Source organism: Perognathus longimembris, chromosome 1 (genome assembly GCF_023159225.1).
Source record: "Perognathus longimembris pacificus isolate PPM17 chromosome 1, ASM2315922v1, whole genome shotgun sequence".
In the NCBI taxonomy this organism is placed as follows: domain Eukaryota; kingdom Metazoa; phylum Chordata; class Mammalia; order Rodentia; family Heteromyidae; genus Perognathus; species Perognathus longimembris.
This window is the reverse complement of record NC_063161.1, coordinates 19058969-19073243: the sequence shown is the minus strand read 5'-3', so window position 1 is coordinate 19073243 and position 14275 is coordinate 19058969. Positions and strand designations below refer to the sequence as shown.

The 14275-nt window shown below is 41.5% G+C and overlaps 1 protein-coding gene across 1 annotated transcript; it reads left to right on the top strand.

The window, feature by feature from the left end:
* Positions 1-8757: 8757 nt before the first annotated feature.
* Snrpf (small nuclear ribonucleoprotein polypeptide F) lies at positions 8758-14148 on the top strand. Its single transcript, XM_048357998.1, has 4 exons — positions 8758-8914; positions 11386-11511; positions 13463-13527; positions 13909-14148. The coding sequence occupies exons 1-4, from the start codon at positions 8912-8914 to the stop codon at positions 13973-13975; spliced, it is 261 nt and encodes an 86-aa protein (XP_048213955.1). The 5' UTR covers positions 8758-8911; the 3' UTR covers positions 13976-14148.
* Positions 14149-14275: the final 127 nt, after the last annotated feature.

Sequence of the window (14275 nt, the reverse complement as noted above, 5' to 3'; positions counted from 1 at the left end):
TAATTCCAGTTCTCTTGTTGGCTGTTCAGGTCTGCTTAAAAGATAAGTCTTTTGGGCTGGGAATATCGCCTAGTGGTAGAGTGCTTGCCTCGTATACATGAAGCCCTGGGTTTGATTTCTCAGCACCATATATATAGAAAACAGACAGAAGTGGCGCTGTGGCTCAAGTGGCAGAGTGCTAGCCTTGAGCAAAAAGAAGCCAGGGACAGTGCTCAGGCCCTGAGTCCAAGGCCCAGGATTGGCCTAAAAAAAAAAAAAAAGATAAGTCTTTAGAGCACATGTGTGTGCAACTTGTGTGTGCTTGTGTGTGTATGTGTGTGCCTAGGTCTGTATTTTATTTAATATCATTAGGATCTATCTACATATTTTGGCATCATATTTGTTCATGCTATTGTAAATATTTAAAGATATTGCATTATATTTTATATAAAAGTATTGTTTGTGGGGCTGGGGATGTAGTTCAGTGATAGAGTGCTTGTCTAGCATGACTATGTCCCTGGAATCAATCCCAACACTGAAAAAGAAAAAAATTAAACATCTTATTTACTATTGAAGTATTTAGTCACCTTATTACTTTTGACTATGAAGAGCTTATACATTTACAATTTTAAAATGGAAGAAACCTGAGATGTAAGGATGGTAACTGTGGTAGAGTGTAACTTTAGGGCTTATCACTAATACAGTCTTGTTGTGTGTAATGGCATTTAGGTCAACCATGGAACACATACATGACAACAGTCCTTTAAGATTATAATGGAGCCAAGATTATTCTTTTTATGTTTAGGTATGCAAATACTCACCATTGTGCTATAGTTGCCTACAGTATTCAATATAGCAATTCAGTGTAGATTTATGGCCTAAGAGCAATAGGCAATACTTCATAGCCTAGGTCTCAAGTAAGCTATTCATCTAGGTTTATAGAAGGGCATACTATGTTTGTGCAATGCAACAAGTCTGGGGATGCATTCCTCAGAACATATTCCAACATTGAGCAATGCATGACTGTATATAGAACAGGTACTAGAGATGAAAGATGACCAGATTCAACCTTTGGATTTTTTTCAGTTGAGGAAAATGATGTTAAAAGATGTTCTATTCAAGAATGCAAAAAGTTTACTGAGTAAATAAAAAGTGGAGCCCCTGTCCCTTGGCGCTACCATACCTGTTTATAAGGGCATTTTATTATGTTTTCATCATAGTACCTATCGCCAATATCAATTATTTGCTTATTTCATTTTTCACTCTCAGACTCTTTATCTCTCACATCACAATTTTCTGCACTTGTTTCCTCTACTGTTTCCTCCTACATTCTGTCTTAAACCCATATGGATCTTTTCCACCATCCCAGTTCCTAGAATGTTCTTAGAAAGATCACAAATGAGCTCACTGCTCAACCTAGTAGCTAGGTATTCATCTGTCTTCATTCAGCAGCAGCAGCAGCAGCAGCAGCAGCAGCAGCAGCAGCAGCAGCAGCAGCAGAACAGCGTGGATTGTGTTCTCTTCTCAAAGTATTTACTTCTTCCTGTGGTTTCCAGCAAACCACTCTCTCTCTTGGTTTCCTCCTATGCGGTAGGTCTCCTTCCTATACCCAATGAAGAATTCCTGGATTCAATCTTTGACTATCTTCTCTTTGTAAATGAGTGCCTCCTTTCTATAGCATGTTTTTATGCCATTAGTAGGGCTGGTGCATACATCTGTGCAGGTGAGGTGTGGGGACCATATTCTAAGTACACAATGCTAACCTAGCCATGTACCCCATCATGGGGCTCTTATCAACCTGAAAGGAGGGGTACCTTTTCTTTCTTTTTTGTTTTATTTTTTGATCATGGGGCTTTGAACTCAGAGCCTGGGCACTATCCTTGAGCTCTTTTGCTTAAGGCTAGTGCTCTACCACTTGGGCCACAGTGCCTCTTCTGGCTTTCTGGTGGTTCGTTGGAGATAAGTGTCTTGTAGACTTTCCTGCCTGGGCTGGCTTTGAACCATAAACGTCAGATCTCAGCCTCCTGAGCTGCTAGAATTACAGGTGTGAGTCATGGATGTCCTGCTGAGGAGTGCCTTTTCTTAATTTCTCCACTTAGAAGGAGCATCCTTTCCCTTTTGTGCTCATAGCTGTCTTGCCCTTTATTGTCATGAAATGAAATTGACATATAATGTAGCATACCTACATGTATAATTTAAGATTAACTATAAAAGCTAAACTGCAATGAGATAGAAATAGAAATAATTTATTAATAGAAGTAATAATTTTGATGGACAAATGTGTAAACACTTCTATACTAGCAAGCAACAAGAAATAGTCAACAAATCAAAACCTACAAACGGGATTTTGAGTATTACCCTAGTCATACAGGCAAAAATTGTAGTTGGTATCAGTTTCCAAAATAGTGAACATTTTCAGCTAAAATTCCAAACAAAACCAAATAGAATATTCTTCATATTTACATGGTTTTTAAAAAAAAATAAAGAGCAGAAAGTATCTTTATGTAAGATAATAATAAACAGGTTCTACACCTGAAATCTCTGGACTATATTATGCGCCATGTAAATATTAGCTATTGTTATCTTATTTAACCCTGTGAAATATTTAACCCATTTTATGATAAGGACATAAACAATACCTAGTGACAGAGATCCCTTATTGCCTGCCCCAAACATCCTACTGGTGTTACTACCCTTGATTCTTAGCTAGTTACAGTGCCTCCTGGACTGTAGCAATCTGTATTCCAGCAGAGTGGACATATAACAGGTTCTGGTCAATACTCTATTTAGCAGAACTGTGAAGTGGCTTTCATAAAATTTCCCTTAAGGATAGTGGTGCTTGCTTACCTTGCCCACTCCTTCTCTATAGTCTTTCAAATACACATGTGGTAGTTAGAGTTCCTGTTTTGGAAGATGAAGATGAGGTTTGGGCCCAAGGAGTGACAAAACAATAGCTGGGGACAATCAAAGCCTCTGAAGATTTCTTTTTCTTTTTTTTAAATTTTCTTTTAGGTCTCAGACGAGGGCTTGGCACCTGCCACTTTTGCTCATTGGTTATCACTTTGTCAACTGAGCCATGCCTCCAACTCCAAAATTTTCATTTTGATATTTCCACTAAGGCCAATTCACTAAACAATACATTCTGAGTTATGGATTTCTTTAGAAATTTTGGGTACCGAGCAGTTTGGGGCTGCTACGATACCCGCCACTTTTGTGAATGGATTTCTGTTAGAGATAACTCATACTGTCTTCTCTGTCTTTGCAGTTGGAGCTGTAGCTTTCCCTTTGGTGATGACAGTGAATCTAGAGGACCACCTCAAAACATGCTTTGGGTATGTGGCAGTTTTTGATGTATCTGTCATTTGGCAAATTGATCTCTAGGAAAAATTTGGCCAACTAGACCTACTTAACTTATTCTAGGTGGTCCTGGAATGCACTATGTAGCCCAGGCTGGCCTCAAATTCTTGATCTTATGGCCTCTGCCTCCCAAGTGCTGGATTGCAGCTATGAGCCATCAAGCCTGTCTATACCACTCCAGTATCGATCTCCTTTCTCAGTCTCCTTCCTGTCAGCAATAGGACATGAAATTACTTACTTCCTGATAAGTACCTCTAGCATCCTTTCCTTTGGAAGCTTTTGTGTCCACCTGCACATGGTAACCACTTGGGGAAATATTTGTTGAATGAATATTTCTTTTTCTTCCTGGGGCTTGTACTCAGGGTCTGGGTGCTGTCCCTGAGCTTTTTTTGTGCTCAAGGCCAGTGCTCTACCACTTTGAGGCACAGTGCCACTTCTGGTTTTCTGATGGTTAGTTGGAGATAAAGAGTCTCACAGACTGCCTGGGCTGGCTCTGAACCATGATCCTCAGATCTCAGCTTCCTGAATAGCTGGGATTATAGGCATGAGCCACCAGCACCCAACAAATCCCTTTTCTTTAAAGAAGATAATAGTATTAAACTGGAGTAGATGGTGTCATATTTATGTAACAGAAAAAAATTGACCCAAGGAAGTCCATGAGAGGTTTAGATTAAAAATGCCTATTAGAGAGGCTGCGTGTGATGGTATACACCTGTAATCCCTGCTATGAAGAAGACACAGTAGAATGATCTTGTTCCTAGTTGACCTTGCTTAACAATGTGAGAGCCTAGTGAAAATAACTAAAGTCTAAAAGAAGAAAAGGCTGCTGGTCAGGGGAGATGGCAAAGTTGGTGAGTAACCAGGAATATGTCCAGATCCTTGCTTTGTTTTACAGGAGGGGAGGTGTGAGATATCTCTGGCCACAGGGTAACAGATGAAGTAGAATAAAAAGCTTTACTTCTAGATTCAGTGAAGACATGAGGGACAAGGAACATGGGGGGGGGGGTGTTTGTGGGGAAAATTCCATGCAGCTTTGTTTGTTCAGTGTTGGGTTTGAGGGCAATCCAGCTATGCCTTTAGTTTTAGCTACTTTTTTTTTCTGGTTAACTGGAGATAAAAGTCTCTCAGAGGGGCTGGGGATATGGCCTAGTGGCAAGAGTGCTTGCCTGGTATACAGGAGGCCCTGGGTTCAATTCCCTAGCACCACATATACAGAAAATGGCCAGATGTGGCGCTGCGGCTCAAGTGGCAGAATGCTAGCCTTGAACAAAAAGAAGCCAGGGACAGTGCTCAGGCCCTGAGTTCAAGGCCCAGGACTGGCCAAAAAAACAAAACAAAACAAAACAAAAAAAGTCTCTCAGATCTGTGTGCCAGGCTAGCTTCAAATCTTATATCTCAGCTTCCCTGGGTAGCTAGGTATCCAACCTTCATGCTTTTTTTAAATCATGAGATCTTAACCAACTTATACAGTCTCTATTAACATACATGTCCAATTTTAGTTGTTTATTTAAGCATCCATAGCATCCATAGTACCTGCAAGGTGATCTGGATCGCGGCCTTTATTTGCAAACCTGATCTCCAGTGGTTCTCGACCAGGGGAATTGAGTTCCCTAGAGGGAGCATTTAACATCGTTGGGCCTCACAATTTAGAAAAGAGGGAATTCCTACTGCCACCTAGTGGGTAAAGGCCAGAAATGTTGCTAAACCTGCAACATTGGGCAACTCCCATATGAGAATTATTTGGCCCCCAAATGGCAAGAGTTGAGGTTGAAATTTGGTTTGGTCTAATCCTTTCACTGTATGAATGTAGAAAAGACGACTAAAGCAGTGAAATGACTTCTCATTTTATTTTTAATAGTTTTTTTTTATTAATTTTAAGGAGGCAATATAGTCAAGGGTTCTAAGAACAGAACCCTTGAACCCTAAGAACAGAACAGTATGCAAGATTTGAACAGAAATTTCTCCAAAGAAAATACAGCACAGATAGCAATCATATGAAAAAATACTTAGTATCACTAGATCCAAACTACAATAACATGGCATTCCACATCTATTGTTAGCGCCGGTGAAAAACACACCTCCACAAATACCCACTTTTTCCCCTGCATAAATGTTAACTTCAGCATTCTAATACATTATATATCAAAGTACATCTATACCCATTTGTTCTAATACATCATACCTTCTTCCTAGTTTTCCCCTTTCCATATTTGCAAATTTTTCTCTGGTTTCAATGGTCACGAATGTGTTGAATCCTTGCTTAATGTTCCTGTAAGATATCTCCCATCCTGCCACTGTCCTTCCCACAGCCTCCCTCTCACTTCATTCAGGCCTGACACCCTGTGCCAGGTTATTCTTTCCTATGAACATCCTCGTATCCCTAAGGCTCCAATACTATATGTCAGGCCATCCAACACTTGCTTCTGGCCTGCCCCTAGACCTGCAAGGCCACCAACACTATCTCATCTTTCTGCTCAGGCTTAGACACCCCACACCAAACCACTCCTATCCCCTAGCATGAATGCCTACTTTGCTGGGTTCCTCCTAATTATGTCCTAAAATATCCTGGAGGAGAGCGAGGAAGCCTTTGTATTAACAGCATTCACTACCACTCTGGGAATAAGAAGTGGTTAACTCCATGTAATGCGGGGTGGGGGGGGGGAAGGGAGGGAAGTTTAGTGTCTATTTTGTTAATCTCAATAAATATTTCATGATCATGAGATGTTTGTCATGAATTACAAATCATTGTTAGATGTTTGTGTGCCACTGGAATTTTGGGAGTACTATTAAACTCAATTCTTACCATAAACAAGGCAGTGGTAAACTCAGTCCTTACCACTCTATTCATCTTAATTAGAGGCTATCTCCTCTATGTGTTCATATTATATTCTATCTTGTGTTCGAAAAAATCAAAACAATATTATTTTCCTCATATTAGAACCAGTTCTGATGGATATTTCATTGAACCGTATGTTAACATGACAATGCTTATCAAAGCCTTTGAAATAATAATGCCCTTTAATTCAGGAATTTTATATTCTAAGGATTTATGGTTAAGAATCACGATACGCGGGCTGGGGAGATAGCCTAGTGGCAAGAGTGCCTGCCTCGGATACACGAGGCCCTAGGTTCGATTCCCCAGCACCACATATACAGAAAAACGGCCAGAAGCGGCACTGTGGCTCAAGTGGCGGAGTGCTAGCCTTGAGCGGAAAGAAGCCAGGGACAGTGCTCAGGCCCTGAGTCCAAGACCCAGGACTGGCCAAAAAAAAAAAAAAAAAAAAAAGAATCACGATACGCTCAAGAATAGACATAAAAGCATGGACAATACCTACTCTTTATAATAGGGGTAGTGAAAGCATATAATTAATATTCGTATTTGCATAACAGTTTAATGGATCACATTTTGGAAGGATATGCAATTATGAGTTTGTTCAATATAAAATGAAGAATATGTTACAAAAATGCTATCTTGTTAAAAAAAATGTGTATTTAGATACAGTACACCAAAAAATTAACTTAGTTTTGTTTGATTGGTGGGATTATCCCCCATTTTAGGCTTATTTTTTAGAACTTCCTATATGTACATGTAGATATGATATTTACAATTGATATGGATAGGCTTTTGCCCACTTAACTAAAGTATTAAAGATTAATATTTAACACGAAACTAAACACAATTTTCTTTTACATAAACTACTAGAGTATTTTGATTCATTTTATGAGAAAACAGCTACAAGATAAAAGTCAGACTCCTAAAGTATATTTTGAAGTTTGGAAAGGTCACTTTCTAAAGTAGAAAAAGTGACGAACTTCTGGGTTGAACTTGAGCTGTGCATCCCTGGTTAAGTCATCTGCTGGAGCTATTTCTTACCTCTAAAACAGGGCTATATCCCAAATTACAGGGCAGTGAGATTTCCAAAAGGATTGTTAAAGAGCACACAACAAAATCCACATCAAAGCTAAAGAATCATAAAACAATTGACAAACTCAAAAGAAAAACTCATGGAACTTTAGGGTAAATAATTCCAAAAGCTGCTAGGTATAAATTACACACAGAATCTTACTTAAAAAAATAATGAAAGAATATTACTTTTAGTTGGGTTCAGGAAGCTGAGCTCTGGAATGAAAATTTGAAACCACCACTTGCTGAAAAGTCTGTGAGACTCTTTATCTACAAATAACTATCAAAAAGTCAGTACTAGAGGCATGGTTCAAGTGGTAGAGCACCAGGAGTATGTGCAAAGCCCTGAGTTCAAGACCCAGAATCTGCTAAAGGAAAAAATGTTTTTTAAAAAAATTATTTCTTGTCAGTGTTTCCCAACATTTATGTGGAAAATATTAAGATAACAACTAAGTAAGCTATGTAACTTGTGGGTGGGGATGGGAGGGAATAACTGAGCGAGAGCCAGTGAGGGAAGGGGTGCCATTGTCCAAAAAGAAATGCACTCATTATGTAAATGTAGCCCCTCTGCACATTACCTATATAGCAACAATAAAAACAACAGGTAACTCCTCAACTAAGCCTTTATCTGACCATGGACAATTCTAGACATTTTCACTATTAGTATTTTATTCTCCCAACAACCTCGGGGATGGTGACGATTTTACGGCCCTGTTACAGCAAAGGACTCAAAGCCTTTAAGGGGTCAGGAGACTATCCAGTACCATTCCACGTGATAGACGGCGATTCTGAACTCAAGTTGCCTCCAAAGCCTTCCCACTCCAACCTTCCAGACCGGACATCCAATACTCAGTTCTAGGTCGATGTCCTCGGGGCTACAAAAAATCCAGTCCTCTCCCAGTATGCATTCATTGCCCAAGAACTGCTAGAATATTTCAGATTGAGTGAGGTGCTCATCTCTGGCAGTGAGACTGTAAGAAAACCTACGCGATCGTGAGGGATCCCTTTATATCCGATGCGTTTGCCCGTGCCGGCGTCCAAGTTGCCCAGGTCCTTAACTAAGCGCACTTGCAAAATGCCCGCGCCGGGACTCAGCTGGCAATGCAAAACACAAACCCAGAGCAACTGCGTTCTGGATGCAGCCTGACCTAGTCTGAAATAACGTCTGCACCCGACTGTCTCGGGTGCATTTCACTCCCCCAGGTCTTGCAGTAGAAGGGGGCCGAGGCTGAGACCCCCGAACGCGGAACCAATGGATAATGATCCCAACCCCATTCCATCTCACCCCCATCCCCACCAGACGGCGTAGTCAACCTTGAACCCGGCAGCGCCCGTCGCGCTGCTGAAGAAGCAAGACCCGCCTAGGACCACTTCCCAGAGGGCTGCGCGCCGGGATGGGCGGGGCCTAAGTGTAAGCGCTGTCGCTGGTTGCTAGGAGACACTTCCTCCTCCAATCAGCACGCATCTCTTTGCGTCCAATCGCCGAAGCCGACACAGCGGCGGTGAGAGGTGAAAGGTGACGCTGTTCTCGGGCGGCCATTTCTCTCTTCGCTCACGGGCTCGGCTCGCTGTAGCGGATCCAGTCACGCGGGACCGGCGGCGGCGGCGGCGGCGGCGGCGCGACGGGGCGGTCGGCGGCGGGGGACCCTGTAGTATCTGCCCGTATTCGCGATGGTCAGGAGGAAGAGCTGGCGGGGAGGCGAGGGCGGGGAGGGAGGACGCCAATCTCGCCCGGCCTGGCGGCAGCGGCCTCGCACGATTCCCATTCATCCCCGCGCGGCGTCCCGCGGCGCGGCGCGGCGCACCGGGGTCGCCGCCCCTTTCGTCCCTTTCTTGCTTCGGGGGTTCCAGAAGCACTCCTTCCGGTGCCCTCCCGTTCCTCACCCACCCCCCACAAGAGCCCTGCTTCCTCCTCCTGAAACCCTTATTTTGGGGCCCACCGGGCAGGCATCACCCTGAGGCGCGCATTTCGTTTCCCGCCTCCAAGGCCCGGGCTGGCAAGTATTCATTTTCTACGTGGAGCGCCCACTACCTCCTTGCCAGATACTGTTCTTGGGTGCTAGGAATTTAGCTTGCGAGGTCCTGTGCTCTTCTCGGTGGACTCCCTCGTGTGTGGAAGGGAGACACGGGTCGGATAGCAGTAGACATTTGTAACTGCAGAGAATGGTAGGTGCTTGGGAGAAAGCAGCCCGGATGCTAGGAAAGGAAAGGGGCGACTTGGTGGATGAGAGGGCTGCTTTACGGGTTGCCTCCCTAGGTAAGGCGGGATTTAACCTGAAACCTAAGTGACAGGAAGAGTGGGGAGAGTTTTAGCATTTCCCTAGCCTCAGTTCCTCAGCTCCACCCACACCTAATGAGCCACTCCTACTCACTACCTACCTACTTCCCCTTTACCCCCAGAGAGAGAAGTTGCCACCTGGATAAGGTGCAGACGCCATGTAGCTCCCTCTCCCATGGGAACTATGGCCCCACTAATAAACCTCCTTATGAACCTTCTTCTCTGGTCTGTGATTATCTCCGCATGGTCCCTGGGATGGCCGGGACATATCGTTTCAGAGAGTACCAAGCAATTGTAGCAACAGCAGCCGAAGCCTTAGGGAGGACATTGACTGACGGTTGGAGGGATTGACAGAAAGCTACAGCTGCTTATAGAATGGTAGTTATGAAATGGAGAGGGAGAACCTTTGAGACCATGGTAACAAGTTTTGATTGAATTCCGAGTGCAGTCAGAAACTACTGAAGCACTTTAAGCAGAAATATGCATGGCTTGATATGCACAATAGTATTTGCTTTAAAGATAATAAATTTGAGATGTTGAAAGGTTCCAGTAATCAAGTGTTCTCCAAGATTGCTCTTGAATATGCTAGTCTTGATTCTTGTTTTGTTTCTTGCCAGTCCTGGGGCTTGGACTCAGGCCCTGGGCACTGTCCCTGGCTTCTTTTTGCTCAAGGCTAGCACTCTACCACTTGAGCCACAGCGCCACTTCTGGCCTTTTATATATATGTGGTGCTGAGGAATCGAACCCAGGGCTTCATGTATATGAGGCAAGCACTCTTGCCACTAGGCCATATTCCCAGCCCCTAGTCTTGATTCTTTTCTTTCCTTTGGAATGACTTGAGTAGATGAGAGGGCGGAAAAGTCAGTTCACTGAGAATGCTAAATAAACTTTCATTGACTGCATTAAGAAAGAGGCACTTGTGATGAAAAGTCAAATAGACCAACCCAAGACCTAGCTCCCAGACGTGGATCTCACTAGGTTCCTTCTGTAGTTTTGTATTTGAGACTCTCAATACTGAATTTTTTGTGTGTTTTCTAAGATAGCCTTTATTTCTTAAATTCTGTTACATAGGTAGGCTCTGTGCTTCAACACTCCTTTTGCCCTTTGGACATAACCTTCTTCCTTTAAAACCAAAGCATTCCTTACTTCAGGGAGTCTTTGTTTTTTTTTCACCCTAGATTAGTTGGTCCCCTTATATGCATTTTGTGATCTTTTCATAACATCTTATACATATTATACATAAAGCACTGCATATTTGTAATATGCAATGTAATTATTTGTTTATGTGCCCCTCCCCCCAGGAAACAGGAGATTGTCATAGCATCTTTTTTAAAAATGCCTTTGTTTCTTTTGCTTTGGAACAGTGAGTGATGGAGATATTCGTGGTCTCTTAGGTGACTAATGAATTTCATTTTGATAAGTTGGAGATGAAACTGGCTATTTATATTTCCCCAATGCCTTTCAACATATAAAAATGAAGATTGCCAGGCACTAGTGGCTCATATCTGAAATCCTAACAACTTAAGAGGCTGAGATCTGAGGTCCACAGTTGGAAGCCAGTTTGGGCAGGAAAGTTTGTGAGACTCTTTTTCATTTAAGCACCAAAAACAAAACAAACAAACAAAAAACCAACAAAAAACACCTGAAAAACAGAAGAGGAGCTGTGGTTCAAATAACAGAGAGCTAGCCTTGGGCAAAAAAACCTCTAGGATAGCGTACAGGCCCTGAGTTCAAGCCTCAGGATTGGCACCAAAGGGGGGAAAAATGAAAATTATGTAGTAAAGTGATAAAGTGACAAGTGTAGGGTATAATCCACAGTTACAGTCCCAGCAAGAAGAATCAATTGAATACTTCTTTCTTCCTACAGAGTTTACCTCTCAATCCCAAGCCTTTCCTCAATGGACTAACAGGAAAGCCAGTGATGGTGAAGCTTAAATGGGGCATGGAATACAAAGGCTACCTGGTATCTGTAGATGGCTATATGAACATGCAGGTAAGCTCAAGAGTTGAGAGATCATAAAATCGTATTTATTTTGCTGCTGCTTATTCCTTAATGCTTAGTGTGTGACTAAGAATATATACTAGCTAGGTGTTTGTGGCTCAAGCCACTAGCCTGATTAGCTACTTGGAAGGCTGAGTTCTGGAGGATCGCAGTTTGAGGCCAGCCTGGGCAGAAAAGTCCTATCAAGTCTAGCTTTTTTGGTAGTTAGAGATAAGTCTCATGAACTTTCCTGCTCAGGATGGCTTTGAACCACAATCCTCAGATCTCAGCCTCCAGAGTAGCTAACTAGGACTACAAGCATAAGCCACAAACACCTGGCTTAATCCTAATAATTCTTACAAAGCATAGTTTTCCTCTGAACAGGAATCATTTACTTAGTCTATAGAAAAATCTGAAAAGTTTAGCTACTGTGTTGGAAGTGTTCTAGAATTAGTGATGATAGTTATACAACTATGAATATACAGAAAAACAGTCAACTGTACAGTTTAAAGTAAGTTTTATGTTTTCAGACTTGCACTCAACTAAAAAAGAATGATGTATGTGTTTCCTCTTTGAATTTATGTCATTTCTTAGAGAATGATCCTCTAAGCCAGGTTCTGGTGGCTCACACCTGTAATCCTAGCTGCTCAAGAGGCTGAGAGCTGAGGATTGCAGTTCAAAGCCAGCCTGGCAGGAAAGTCTGTGAGACTCTTTATCTCCAATTAACCACCAAAAACCTGGAAATGGATCTGTAACTTAAGTGATAGAGTGCTAGCCTTGAGCACAAAAGCACAGGGACAGTGCCTAGGCCCTGACTTCAAGCCCCAGGACTGGTGCACACACAAAAACTCTCCTTCTCCCTCCTCCTCATTTTCCTTTACCTTCCCCCATCTCTCATTCTTCCTCTTCCCTTTCCTGTTCCTCCTCCTCCTCCTCTTCCTTGTCCTCTTCCTTTTCCTCCTCTTTGGAGCTGAGGTCCCACTAAATTAGCACAGGCTGGATTCAAGCTTGAGATCTGCTTAGCTCTACCTTCCAAGTGCTGAGATAGGAATGTACCACTAGTTAGCTAAACAACTTTTTTGTATGTGTGCCAGTTTCAGGGCTTGAACTCAGGGCCTGAGCACTGTCCCTGGCTTCTTTTTGCTCAAGGCTAGCACTCTACCACTTGAGCCACAGCACCACTTTTGGCTTTTTTCTATATATATGGTGCTGAGGAATTGAACCCAGGGCTTCATGTATATGAGGCAAGCATTCTACCACTAGGCCATATTCTCAGCTCCACTAAACAATTTTTAAGAACGCTTTTTTTTTTTACCTGTTTATTGGTACATAAACATTTTAAAGTAGTTAGTCTGTTCTCTAGCTTTGTTGTTGACTAATACATTTTAGCCATAGCCGTTTAGAAAAAGTTAATGTCTGTTTTCTTTAGAACTGAATTTTTTCAGAAAACTTTTTTTGTTTTTCTGGTCTTGGGATTTGAATTCAGGGCCTTGGGCTAGTTGCTAAGTTGATTGTCTGCCACTTGAACTAAACCTCCAGCAAATTTTGTTTTTTGTTTTTTGTCAGGTCATGGGGCTTGAACTCAGGGCCTAGGTACTGCCCCTGAGCTCTTTGGCTTAAGGCTGGTGGAGCCACAATGCCACTTCCAGTTTAGAGGCTACCTTTCTCCACCCATTACTTATATACCCGTTAGAAATATACAACTTGGGAGGTTTAACAACTTATGTTGAAACAAGCTTTATTAAGTATTTACATTCATAAATGTTATTTTATACTGAATGTTTGAAACCAAAAGCATTACAGTAGTAATAGAAGCTGATCTTCTATTATGTAGTATAGACAGATTTGAGTTGTTGGTATAAAGAGGCCTCAGTGAATATGTTCTCTCATCAGTAGGTATGGTACATTGTTTTCTTTGTGCATGACTAAGCTCACATATATGTATTTTGTTTTTAATTTAAAGCTTGCAAATACAGAAGAATACATAGATGGGGCATTGTCTGGACATCTGGGTGAAGTTTTAATAAGGTAACAAAACAGCACTAATATATGTAAAGGTACTACTGATAAACATTAAAATGCTGTGTAAATAAATAGTGCTTCAATTTTGGAATTAACTTAAAAAAATTATTTACCACATTGCTCTACAACTAAACTTCAGAAGTCTCTGAAATTGTTAAAATCTGTCAGAAGTATAGTTTAAGTTTGTCATTAAGATGTCATGGCAACCACATGTTATAAAGTGCCATATATGCTCTTTAATGCTCTTTAATGAATCTATATGAAACTTACAAAACAATATAATCTAGTATTTTGCATTTATATAATCAAGAAAAACTAACACTGGTAATGCAGATGTTAGATGGCTTCAAGCTGAAACAACAAAACGAACTGTTTTTCTTTTTACAGATGTAACAATGTCCTTTATATCAGAGGTGTTGAAGAAGAAGAAGAAGATGGGGAGATGAGAGAATAGCCACTTGGGGGGGTCTTTTTTATATATATATTTCTAGACCATATTTTTTTCCAATCTGACTTGTGACAAAGGTGTGTTGAAGAAAAAGATGGGACATGAGAGAATGGAGCCTTTTTGTGGGGGATTTTTTTTTATATATATATTTCTAGACAATAAAAATTTGTCAACGTGAACATGCTTGCTCTTTATATATAGGTATTTACATGCAAAGCTCATTGTTGAAACAATACACTGCTGAAATGATACATTCATTTTTTGGTAAGATTAATACCCTTTTTTCTGTAAGAAGCAATTATATCC

What these genes read in the sequence shown, in the direction of transcription:
- Snrpf (XM_048357998.1), top strand. An exon ending in ATGGCTATATGAACATGCAG is followed by an intron (nt 11,512 to 13,462) that starts GTAAGCTCAAGA and finishes TTTAATTTAAAG; the next exon opens with CTTGCAAATACAGAAGAATA. An exon ending in CTGGGTGAAGTTTTAATAAG is followed by an intron (nt 13,528 to 13,908) that starts GTAACAAAACAG and finishes TTCTTTTTACAG; the next exon opens with ATGTAACAATGTCCTTTATA.